This window comes from Rhinoraja longicauda, unplaced genomic scaffold, assembly GCF_053455715.1.
Source record: "Rhinoraja longicauda isolate Sanriku21f unplaced genomic scaffold, sRhiLon1.1 Scf000167, whole genome shotgun sequence".
Taxonomy (NCBI): domain Eukaryota; kingdom Metazoa; phylum Chordata; class Chondrichthyes; order Rajiformes; family Arhynchobatidae; genus Rhinoraja; species Rhinoraja longicauda.
In genome coordinates this window covers 19,509-32,500 of record NW_027601385.1, presented here as the reverse complement: position 1 = coordinate 32,500, position 12,992 = coordinate 19,509, and the positions used below count along the sequence as shown (strand labels likewise).

The following is a 12,992-nucleotide window of genomic DNA, read 5'->3' as shown; positions in this document are numbered from 1 at the left end:
ATAACAAAGTTAAATCAACTTTGAAAAGCTTCAGTAAGCACAATTGAAGCTTAAACCCTTTTTGGTCTGGCACATGAAGGCACTGTTTTAGTTCATTGCTTTTTTTTCTGCCAGAAGAGGCTTTGTTCCTCAAAACCAAGGACCCAGAAAGAAAACATTATTTGTGTTATTCCCCTTTATCATATATCTGCACACTGTAGATAGCTCGATTGTAATCATGTATTGTCTTTCCGCTGACTTAGCATGCAGCAAAAGCTTTTCACTGTATGCGTGACAATAAACTTAAACTCAACTCAAAATGCTACATCTGCCACCACTTGATTGTTAATGAATCATATTTGAATTATATTTTATATAATTTAAGGAGTATTCTGCGGGGAAAAAACAGATTAAAGCGTGGATCAGTGCTTAGGGCTGATGTGGCCATTCTGGAAAGAGAGATGCAACTGACAGCTCAATGTCCCAGGGTTTTGATGTTTCAGATGTGATAGAGAGGGAGGGAAAAGAAATGGAGGAGTTGCTTTACTAATCATGGAGAATATCATGGTACACTCAGAGGACATGGTGGAGGGTTTATCTGCTGAGACGATAATGGATCGAGCTCAAAAATAAGAAAAGTGCAAGCACTCAAATGGGATTGTACTATAGGCTTCCCAATAGCAAGTGGGAAATGGAGGTACAGATATGTAGAGGGATTACTGAAAGATACCAAAGGAACAGGGTTGTCTTAATGGGTGACCTAACTTCCTCAATGTCCACTGGGTCTTGCTCAGTTCCAAAGGCTTGGATAGGGCAGAATTTGTTAGGTGTGTCCAAGAGGTTTCTTGAAACAGTATGTGGATAATCCTGAGAAGGGAACACCTTGTGTTGTGGGAGACACAAAATGCTGGAGTAACTCAGCGGGACAGGCAGCATCTCCGGAGAGAATGAATGGGTGACGTTTCGGGTGGAGACCCTTCAGACCTGTTTCGGATCGAGACCCTTCTTCAGACTTGTGTTGCGGGAACAAGCTTGGCCAGGTAACTGATGTTTCAGTGGAAGAGCATTTTGGGAACAGTGACCACAATTCCATAATTTTTAAGATTGTTATGAATAGGAACAAGACTGGATTATGGGAAAGTACTGAATTGGAGTAAGGCAAATTGCAATGTTATTGGGCAGGAGGATACATTGGGGGTAGTTGTTATTGGGCAAGTCCATATCTGACATGGGGAGTTGTTTAAAGGGCAATTGATCAAGACTGACAAGTTCCAGTAAGGAGAGGGATCAGGATGTCAAAGAAATGGAAAATTGGAGAACCAAAGAGGTCGTAAATTTGGTCAAAAGAGAAAGCATAAACAAGTTAAAAAAAAAAAAATCAGACAGTCTTTGAGGAATATAAAGCAAGGAGGAAAGATTCAGGTGATTAATAGGGGCCACAAAATGGCTTTGGTAAGTCGGATTAAAGAAAATCCCATGGTTTTTTATACATAACATTAAAAACGAAGGTAAACAGGACAAGAACGGACCACTCAAGGATAAAGGAGGGAATTTGTGCTTGGAGTCAGAGGACATAGACGGAGTACTAAATGTACTTTGCAGCTGTTTTTACCAAGGCGAAGGACATGGAGGACAGTGAGATCAATGTGGAGTACACTAATATGCAAGGGTAGTTTGAGATTGAGAAGCACGAGGTGAATACAATGTGGAGGGACCTTATGGGATCTATCCCAGGTTACAAAGCTCTGAGCAGGAGAGTAGCAAATGTTATTCATTTGTTAAGGGGAGAGAATCCAGGAAATTATAGGAATCCAGGAAATTATAGGAAATTATAGGACCTTGGTGGTATGCAAATTATTGGAGAGGGTTGTTTGGGATAGGATTTACTCCCATATGGAAGAGAATATGTTAATTGGGGACAGTTAGCATAGCTTTGTACATGGCAGGTTGTGTCTCACTAACTTCTTTGAGTTTTTTTTTAAGAGGTGATGAAGGTGATTGATGATGGTAGGATTGTGGATGTTGTCTGCATTTGATAGTCCTCCATGGTAGCCTGATCCAAAAGATTCAGGTGCAGAGGTTTAACAGTGACTTGGTGGTATGGATTCATTATTGGCTTACTGATAGAAGACAGAAGATTGTGGTGGAAGGATGACATTCTGGCTGGAGGTCTGTGATCAGTGATGTTCCATAGGGATCTTTGCTGGGACCTCTATTTCTGATATATATAAATAACTCTGACATAACCTTAGCTAAATTGGTTAGTAAGTTTGCAGATGACACTAAGATTGCTGGAATTGTGGACTATGAAGGCTGTCAAATTATACAGTGGCATATACTGCAGATTAGTTATAGAAATAGGCAGAGAAATGGCTAATGGAGTTTAATCAGAGCAAATGTGAAGTATTGCACTTTGTGTGACCGAATGTAATAGGGAAAATAAACGATTAAGTAAGAACCCTTAACAGCATTAATACATGGGGATCAGAGTCTAGGTCCATAACTCCCTGAAAGTGGCAACACAAGTCGATTGTGATAAAGAAGGCATATAATTTGCATACCTTCGTTAGTCAAGGCATTGAGTATAAGAGTCAGGAAATCATGAGGTGTAGGACTTTGATTAGGCTGTTTTTGAGTATTGCATGCAGTTCTGGTCGCCCCAAAACAAGAAGGATGTGGAGGCTTAGGAAAGGGTGCAGGGGAGGCTTAGCAGGATGATTAGCTGCAGGGAGAGGTTGGAAATGGACTGCAAATCTACTTCAGCTAATTGAAGTGCAGGGAAACTACATGAGTTTAGTTTGGGGTGATTATTATTTGAAATATAGACTCTGTATTCATGCAGGTATAAAAATCCCAGGTGTAATTTTATAGTCAACATTTAATATGGATTGAATCGCTTACTGTTAAGACTGTCTGTACAAAGCACAAGGTTTTATATTTTCCATTCATGATTGCATATTTCTCTGTTGCAGGCAGTTTGCTGTTCTGATATGATCCACTGCTGTCCTGAAAATACCACCTGTGATACCAAGCATTCAGCTTGCATTAGTGTGACTACCGTACCCTGGGTGGAGAAGGTCCCAGCAATCAGCACTGGCACTACCCTGGTAAATCAACATTACATTCTATGCTGTAAATTAAGCAATAGAAATTTCAGTAATTTTGTTTAGAAGTATATTGAGTAATTTTAAGCCAAATTTACACTTTTAATATTTTGGTCAAGTATGTTTTTAAAAATCCTTTCATTTCAATTTTTCGATTTTTCAGTGTTCTAAATATTTTGAAATGGCTTGAGGACTTGTACTTTATTAATAATTTTATTTCTCCAGGTATATCCGCTTCACAATTTTCTGACAGAGAATGTGATGTGAGCTAGTTTTTATGCAGACCTAGTTTACATCCTGCCATTGTTTGACAAGCCATGACAGTCTTCTCATGTGGTTTATTTGTAATGCAAGGAATAAGCTTGGCTGACGACATTCTGAGCATTTTTTTGGTCCTAGCATTTAGTTTCCTAATCTCGGTAGTTTATCAATGGCCCGAACAAGCCAAGTCAAGTCAAGTCAAGTTTATTTGTCACATACATATACAAGATGTGCAGTGAAATGAAAGTGGCAACGCCTGCGGATTGTGCTAAACTACAAAACAGAATAGAAAAAAACATTTTAACACAAAAAATAAATTAATTCAGTAAATTAAATTAGTTCCTGGTGATATGAGAGTTAACAGTCCTGATTGCCTGTGGGAAGAAACTCCGTCTCATCCTCTCTGTTTTCACAGCGTGACAGCGGAAGCGTTTGCCTGACCGTAGCAGCTGGAACAGTCCATTGCTGGGGTGGTAGGGGTTCCCCATAATGTTGCTGGCTCTGGATCTGCACCTCCTGATGTATAGGTCCTGCAGGGGGGGCAAGTGTAGTTCCCATAGTGCGTTCAGCCGAATGCACTACTCTCCACAGAGCCTTCCTGTCCTGGGCAGAGCTGTTCCCAAACCAGATTGTGATGTTCCCGGACAAGATGCTTTCTACAGCCCCAGATTAGAAGCACTGAAGGATCCTCAGAGAGACTCTGAATTTCCTCAATTGAGGTGGTAAAGGCACTGCCTTGCCTTACTCACCAGTGCGGCAATGTGTGTTGTCCATGTCAGATCCTCTGTGATGTGGACTCCCAGGTATTTAAAGCTGCTCACCCTATCCACAGTAGTCCCATTTAACTCCAGGGGCGTGCATGTCCTCGGACCTTGAGCCCTTCTAAAGTCCACAATCAGCTCCTTAGTTTTTTTGACATTCAAGAGGAGGCTGTGGTCCTGACACCAGAGTGCCAGATCAGCCACCTCCTCCCGGTAGGCCTTCTCATCGTTATCGGAGATCAGGCCCACCACCACAGTGTCATCAGCAAACTTGATGATGGGGTTGGAGCTGAACCTGGCCACACAGTCATGTGTGTACAGGGAGTACAGTAGGGGGCTAAGGACGCAACCCTGGGTTCAGGGTGAGGGGGTTTGAAGTATGTCTTCCAATCTTGACCACTTGGGCCCTGGCGGTGAGAAAGTCCAGGATCCAGGCACACAGGGGAGTGTTAAGCCCCAGTTTCAGCAGCTTCTCAGTAAGTCTGGTATTGTATTGAAAGCTGAATTGAATCCAGTTATCCTTGCTCACGAAAACAATTCTGTTCATTAGTCACTGTTTATAGAGTCATACAGTGTGGAAACAGGCCCTTCGGCCCTAATTCCCACACCGACCAACATGAGCCATCTACACTAGTTTTTGGTACCTACACTACCTGTGTTTGGCCCATATCCTACTAATCTTGGCTTATTCATGTACCTGTCCAAATGTTTCTTAAACATTGCGATACTACCTGCCTCAAATACCTCCTCTGGCAGCTCGTTCCATATATCCACCACTCTCTGTGTGAAAAGTTACCCCTCAGGTTCTTATTAAATCTTCCCCCCCTCACCTTAAATGTATGTCCTCTGGTTCCTCGATTCCACTACTCTGGGCAAGAGACTGTGTGTCTACCTGATCTATTCCTTTCATTATTTTGTACACCACTCTAAGATCACCCCCTCATCCTCCTGCACTCCAAGGAATAGAGCTAGCCTGCTCAATCTCTCCCTATAGCTCAGGCCCTCGAGTCCTGGCAACATCCTTGTAAATGTTCTCTGAACGCTTTCCAGCTTGACAACATTTTCCCAAAAACATGAAGCCTAGAACTGAACCCTCGAGTCCTGGCAACACCCTTGTAAATCTTCTCTGTGCGCTTTCCAGCTTGACAACATTTTTTGCCAAAACATGAAGCCTAGGACTGAACACAATACTCTAAATGTGGCCTCACCAACATCTTATATAATTGCCACATGACCTCCAAACTTCTATGGTCAATACTCTGATGAAGGCCAATGTGCAGAAAGCCTTTTTGACCACCTTATCTGCCTCTGGTGTCGCTTTCAATGAGCTATATACCTGCATTCCTAGATCCTCTGCTCTACAACACTCCCCCGAGCCCTACAATTCACTGTGTAGGTCAGGTCCATGCTAGTCTTCCCAAAATGTAACATGTCTCATTTCTCTCTCTTAAATCCATCAACCATTCCTCAGTTGAACTGCCCAACTGATCAAGATCCTGCTGCAATGTTTGACAACCATCTTCACCATCTACAATCTACATTTGTTGGCTGATTAGTCGGAATACTGTAGTATTTTTATTTTTCAGAGAAATCAATCATCTGATGTGAAAATTGTGCTTGGTATGGTAATTTGTATCCCCTGAGCTGTTATCAGACAATACATTTTGGGGATTCAATATTTGTTGCTGAAGATTTACAATAGATTTTGTGGCCAAATAGATGCTTGGCTCAGAACCAGAACCATAGACCATGATGAACAAAAATACTTTGAAATGAATGAGAAATGAGATCTTGTCTCTCTAATTCCAGTGGGAAGAAGTAGAAACAACCCCATTTGTGCAAGCAGGAACAACGAATGCAGTGACTGAAAATGTGTGTCTGGATAATACGGACTGCCCGCCCGAGTACACGTGCATGCTGACTTCTAAAGGAGTCTATGGTTGCTGCCCACTCACTGATGTAAGATTTGTTTGTTTTAATGTCCTTCCTTCATGATTACTATCTTGTGCACACCACAGTGGCTTTTTATCTGAACTTCTTGCACCACTATTTGCTGCCACCAGTTTAATGCAAATAAAACGTAATGGAACACGTGTTCAAATGAGTAAATGCTTTTATAGAACCTCGGAATATTATTTTCTTCATAAATTTACTCAAAGCCTTTTATCTACTCGGATGTTTTTTTATATAAAATGCTGGTTTTAATTTTTTTTCCTTTCTGTTAAGGCAACCATTTGCAAGGATTGGGAGCATTGTTGTCCAAAGGGATACAAGTGTGATCTAGTCAAGGCCAGATGCAGAAGGACTGGAGTAGATGAAGAATTGCCATTGGTTTCTGGAGTCGAAAACCTGCGTACGGCTGAGAGCGAGCTTTGTGGGAACATGTCTTGCTCTGAGGGATATACCTGTTGTACCTCGACAGACTTTGGTTGGGGCTGCTGTCCTATGAAAGATGTAAGTCCTGAATTAACTTACCTTTTATGGTTTTTCTTTGAAATAAGTACTAGTACAGCACCCATAATTCATAATTAACTTTCCATACATATATTGGCACTGAGTGTTTGTTTTTTTTTTCTTCTTTATGTGAAAGCAAAATGCTAGAAATCTGTAGGTTAGCCACTATCTGTGGGGAATTGGTGTGCTGGGCCAAAGACCTTTCATTGTATCTTGTGGGGAAAAGTTAGGAATTAGATTATGGGGAAATGGCAGAGAAAGGGAGAAGAGGAAGAGTGGACCACAAGGAAGTGCTGTGATAGATAGTACGGCGAGCAGGAGGGACTTCATGTGGGTGAATGGCGGAAGTGCTGTGATAGATAGTACGGCGAGCAGGAGGGACTTCATGTGGGTGAATGGCGGTTGTTGTTGATTGAAACAATAGAAGAGGAATGTCGGGAGATGTCAGTGGGACAGGAATGGAATATTAATTGTGTACTCCCACACATAATTTTAATTTTGTTCACACTGTCCCCACTATTTCTGCAATTGAACATGTTTCTTTAATAGCTTTTCCAGGTTGATATAAGTGTTTGATCTGAAACATGTGGAAACAAACCAGAATATTTAAAACATTTTGTTTCCATCTCCTGATTCTGTGTTATTTGCATTATTGTGCTTTTGAATTGAGGTTTGGGTTTACATTCTTTGTTATCAAGTATTAGCATACTATTAGAAACTTGTGCTATGAAAGCCTTTATGGGTTTAGTATATTTTGCTCTGATAGTCATTGACTTGGCTAATGCAGCAAATGCTGGAAAACACTAACCTTTGTGTTTTTGAAGGTGGAGCTCATTCTTCTCTCCAACGTAGGCTGAATAAACTGCCCAGCAAAGTGAGCTTTGAAACTGCTCTCTTTTACAGCCAGTGAACATGTTCACCAACTGTTGGCAGATTCACTTAGTTCAGGACAATTACTTTTCTGTAATGATACAGAATGGAGAATGCATATCCGAGTTTTTTCTGATGTTCTCACATTTGACTTGGTCAAAACATCTCTATTGACAGGAAGTCATAGGAAATCTGGCTGAGAAATTACCCATTTAGCCCAACCATATATTAGGGTCATAATCATTGGTTTTTATGCTTCTCTATCTTGTATTTCAAACACCTGACTGCCAAAGAGTCTGAAGAAGGGTCTCGACCCGAAATGTCACCCGTTCCTTCTCTACAGAGATGCTGCCTGACCTGCTGAGTTACTCCAGCATTTCGTGTGTGCCAAAGAGGCTGTTTGGTAGTTTATGTCTGGGTATTTAGCTGTCCTTTCCTCTAGTTCCTTGAAAAATGTGCCTTGGACTGCTCATCATAACATCTTCAATTATTGAAGCTTAAAGTTGAACTTAGCAGATAGACACTCAGCTGTCAATGACTGACAGTCAATGTTCAGGAGCTCCAGTGATGAGAGAATTCCCTTAATGTTCCCAATTGTACTGAGAAGCATTGTTTTCTGGTTATGATATAATTGAGTGTACTTGCTCATGCAACTGGTACACGTTTGTTTGAAAATAACCACTGCACCCACCCTTCCCAAAGATATATTGGAAGCACATCAAAAATGTTGCAAAATATCGCTTCATTGCACAGCAAGTAGAGTCTAATTCAGATATATGAAAGGCAGATTCAGCTCTTTGTACCCAGTTGTGTTGTCATGTATACAATGGCACTCTGCGCCTTGTTATTAGTGGTCTTCAGAAAAGCTCAGGAACAAATAATATATGCAGATTATCACATTAACCTACTGTTACTGATGAAGGGTTTGACTTTTAAGTATGCAAAGGATATTTTTTAACATGGATATTATTGGTCTTTCAAGTCCTGGATTGTCACTCGCTATTACTGCAGTATAATAAGCCTTTGTCATTCTTTGCCTTCAGAAAGGAACAGGAAAGCCAAGCAGCACTTCACTTTCCCCACCACTGAGCCTGAAACTCTTCTTGTTTGGTCAGAACATCTGACGTGACTGAGATCACGAACTAAAGAAGCTGAAATGCCTCCCAAGTGCTTTGTTCAGGCAAATGGAGACCTTTCACAAGATTCTCATTCCGTATCATTGCGTACACGTTATAAAATAATTTCCTCTGCAAACCAGGCCCATTGTAAGGTTTGAGGAATTAAGGAAATAAGTTAAGATTACGATCACCTTAAAAGAGCAGTGCTGCTATAATTTCTGGATTTGCCTCTTTTCCACCTGTTTGGTTGTCAGTCATACAGCACAGAAACATGCCTTGGACACCAAGCCGTCAATGCTGGCAACGATCTCATCTATGCCTTTTCCATTTGCCTGCATTTTACACATATTCCTCTAAACTCTTCCTATTCATGTACCTGTTCAAATGTACAATAACTTTTAAATGACCGGCCTCAACCTGCCCATCGGTGCTTCGGTTGACTGTGAAATGAGAACAGTAGTATTGGTTTAACTTTAACAACTTTAGTTTTATCTATGCTGTAAATAGTTGATTTTTAAATATATATTTTAATTTTAATGCAGCCTGCAATATTGCATCCTTTGTACATGAAACAGACACCACTAGATATTATCTGTTAACTTTTCAGTCTATCAGGTTGAGTGGAAGAAATATTGTTTTAATTTTTAACCATTGCACTCTTTCCTGAAGCTGACCCCCAATTCCATCTGATTACAGGCTGTATGTTGTGGTGATCGCTGTTGTCCAAAGGGCTTCCAGTGTGATAAGGCACGGAAAACCTGCATCAAACCCATTGGTAAGTTGCTGCAAGTATTCAGACTCCAGTCATTCTAGGCTTTCCAATATATTCAAACATCATGTTTCTCCGTTCAAGCCGGAATGGATATATTTTCAATTATCATTGCTGGATGAATTTCAAGCTATGTTTTAACTGAGAATGTTATCACTTTTCTAAAAAGTTACTGGCAGCTACTGCAGGCTGGGTCAGATGGGTTCAGACTCCCAAGTTGCCAGTTGTCTGTCCTTGGCCCAAGTGGTTATTCTGGATGCAGCCCTCTGCAAGGAAACTGCCTCCCAACATTTCTCAGCGTTGATTAATGAACCGGGACAGTGTCAGAATTAAACGATGGTGGGACATGGGAACAGGGTGGAAGCCCCATGTGATTAAATACCAATGGTTTGGCATGTTTCCTCACCAACAATTCTAGTTTGCATTGAAACACGGGCTGAAACACGGACATTTCAGCATTGAGTCTGTGTCAGGGGAGAGCAACACCTCGTGCAATGTCCAGTGACTTCATTGTAACTATTGCAAAACTAGCAATTCTGAAAGTTAATTGAAGATAAGACTAAAATGTTGGAAATACTTGGCAGATCAAACAGCGCAAATGGTAGAGTGTAAACAGTTAACGTGTTGTTTCAATTGACTTTTATTGATAGTGGGAAAAGTTGTAAATATACTTTTTAAGTTGCAGAAAAAAAGACAGGAGGTGTGAAGGAACATAAACGACAGGCTGAAGATAGACACAAAATGCTGGAGTAACTCAGTGGGACAGGCAGCATCTGTGGAGAGACAGAATGGGTGACGTTTCGGGTCGAGACCATTCTTCAGTCTTGATCCAAAACGTCACCTATTCCTTCTCTCTAGAGATGCTGCCTGTCCCACTGAGCTACTCCAGCATTTTGTGTCTATCTTTGGTTTAAACCAGCACCTGCAGTTCCTTCTACACAAACACTAGGCCTGTGTAAGGCAGAGCCTAGAAGAAATTGAGCAGAAAAAGATTGCTAGAGGAACTTAGCAGGCCCGGCAGACTCTGGAGGGAAATGCACAGATGATATTTTGGGTGGGATCCTTCTTCACGGTGATGTGAAATGTGGTCTGTCAATTTTCCTCCGCAGGAACTGCCTGAACTACGATTTAGAATCTTGAATCTTCGGCCAACAATGTCCTTGTTGAACATGATGCCAAGACCTACTGTTCTGATGCACATAGTTCATATCTCTTCATTCCCTACATGTTCATATGCCTAACCAAGTGTCTCTTGAATGCCACTATTGTATCTTCCTGAATCACCACCCTGGCCGCATGTTCCAGGCACCCACAAGCCTTTGTAAAAATAAAAACCTGCCCGACACATCTACTTCTAAACTGTGCCCTTCTCACTTTAGAGCTATGCCCTCTCGTATTTGAGTTTCCATCTGGAGAAAAAAGTTCTGTGCCACGCTGTCCACGTATATACTTCTATCATGTCTCCCGCATACTCTGATGTTCTGGAGAAAATAATCTAGTATAATCCAGTAAATTAATGGAATGGCAGGCAGTGGCGAGTGGGGTGCCGCAAGGCTCGGTGCTGGGGCCGCAACTATTTACAATATATATTAATGATTTGGATGTTAGAAGCAAGTGTGCAGATGACACAAAGCTGGGTGGCAGTGTGAACATCGAAGAGGATGTTAGGAGGTTGCAGGGTGACTTGGACAGGTTGAGTGAATGGGCAGATGCATGGCAGATGCAGTATAATGTAGATAAATGTGAGGTTATCCACTGTGGCGGCAAAAACAAGGAGGCAGATTATTATCTCAATGGTGTCAGATTAGTTAAAGGGGAAGTGCAGCGAGACCTGGGTGTCCTTGTACACCAGTCACTGAAAGTAAGTGTGCAGGTACAGCAGGCAGTGAAGAAAGTTAATTGCATGTTGGCCTTCATAACGAGAGGATTGGAGTATAGGAGTAAAGAGGTCCTTCTGCAGTTGTATAGGGCCCTGGTGAGACCACATTTGGAGTATTGTGTGCAGTTTTGGTCTCCTAATTTGAGGAAGGAGATCCTTGCCATTGAGGCATTGCAGCGTAGGTTCACGAGGTTAATCCCCGGGATGGTGGGTCTGTGGTATGAGGAAAGATTGGAAAGACTGGGCATGTATTCTCTGGAGTTTAGAAGGATGAGAGGGGAGCTTATAGAGATGTATTAAATTATAAAAGGACTGGACAAGCTAGATGAGGACAAATGTTCCCAATGTTGGGGGAGTCCAGAACCAGGGGCCACAGTCTAGGAATGAAGGGGAGGCCATTTAAAACTGAGGTGAGAAGAAACTTTTTCACCCAGAGAATTGTGAAATTGTGGAATTCTCTGCCACAGAAGGCAGTGGAGGCCAATTCACTAGATGAATTTAAAAGATAGAGCTATTTAAAAGATAAGGGCTAGTGGAGTCAAGGGATATGGGGAGAAGGCAGGTACAGGTTACCTATTGTGGATGATCAGCCATGATCACAATGAATGGCTCGAAGGGCCAAATGGCCTCCTCCCGCACCTATTTTCTGAATTTCTATCTAACAAATCTTTCAAATTTCCAAATAAATAAACTATTTCAAGTTTGTAGCTCGAGAGATGTTTGAACTTGCTAATGTATTGGGTTTTTATGAATTACTTCACACATGAGAATTCAATTATTTCTGCCCCCTGTTCCTCTCTCATTGTCCTTCTTTTAATTTCTTCCTCCCTTGATGATTTTCTAGTTTTGTTCAACTGTTTGTTACCTTTATCATGTTCTCTTTGCAGTTTCAAATGTGCAGTGCAATGACACTGTGTTCTGCCCTGGAAAAGAAACCTGCTGCCTGATGTTCTCAGGAGACTATAGGTGTTGTCCTATGCCAAAAGTAAGAGATTTGCACACTTGAAATGTGTAACTACTTTCTTTTCAGCCCGTCTGTAATGTGGGGAATCTCCTTGGCCCTTTGGCCCAACTTGCCCACACCGACGAACATAACCCATCTAAACTAGTCCCACCTGCCTGCATTTGGCCCATCTATATACTAAAACTCTCGTTTGTTCCTGAAGTACAGCCAAAACGGTACATGATAGCGTGACAATTTTAGACCCACCTCTCTCACTGTTGTCCCTATGGAAGAAGTTTCATTGAAATCAGTGTTATATTTTTAAAGTCATTCCATTTTAAAGTTTAAAAAAACGTGCATGCGAAGTTGGGGCTCCGTTGATCTGGTACTTACGTAAGATGGCCGCCGCATCCGCACGTGTGCAGAACAAACGCGTCCGCGCTTGCGCAGTTGGGGCCCGTTGAGCAGGGCTCGGCTGCCTGTCTCTTGGGAGCGGGAGAGCCAGGCCTGGTGCCGGGGGAAGCAGCCGGAGCCTGGGCCTGGACCTGGACCTGAACATTGAGCACCTGAGCCCCACAGACTGAGGAATGATTCTCTGCTGATCTATGCTGAGTTAGTGGCTCTTTATCAGGAGTCTGAAGAATGCTGCATCAAATGTCAGTTGTGTGGGTTCTGGGAGAAAAGTGATTTGATTATTACGATCGCTGTAGTGCATCGAGCTGGCAATATTTGCATGTTTGACCTGCAAACATCATGACTCGGCTAATCTCGTAAAGAACCATAAAAGGTGCTCCTGTGCATATAAAGTTCCAGCTTTTGGGAAGATGTGTACGGAATGTATTTAGGTGATAACA

General features: G+C 41.9%; 1 protein-coding gene across 1 annotated transcript in view; it reads left to right on the top strand.

Moving 5' to 3' along the window:
* The window catches only part of LOC144590330 (progranulin-like), a 62,860-nt gene that overhangs the window by 30,367 nt on the left and 19,501 nt on the right, over positions 1–12,992 (top strand). Inside the window, exons 3-7 of the mRNA XM_078395017.1 lie at positions 2,952–3,086; positions 5,915–6,064; positions 6,332–6,559; positions 9,244–9,322; positions 12,083–12,180. Coding sequence (XP_078251143.1) covers positions 2,952–3,086; positions 5,915–6,064; positions 6,332–6,559; positions 9,244–9,322; positions 12,083–12,180 — 690 coding nt within the window. The remainder of the gene's footprint in view (positions 1–2,951; positions 3,087–5,914; positions 6,065–6,331; positions 6,560–9,243; positions 9,323–12,082; positions 12,181–12,992) is intronic.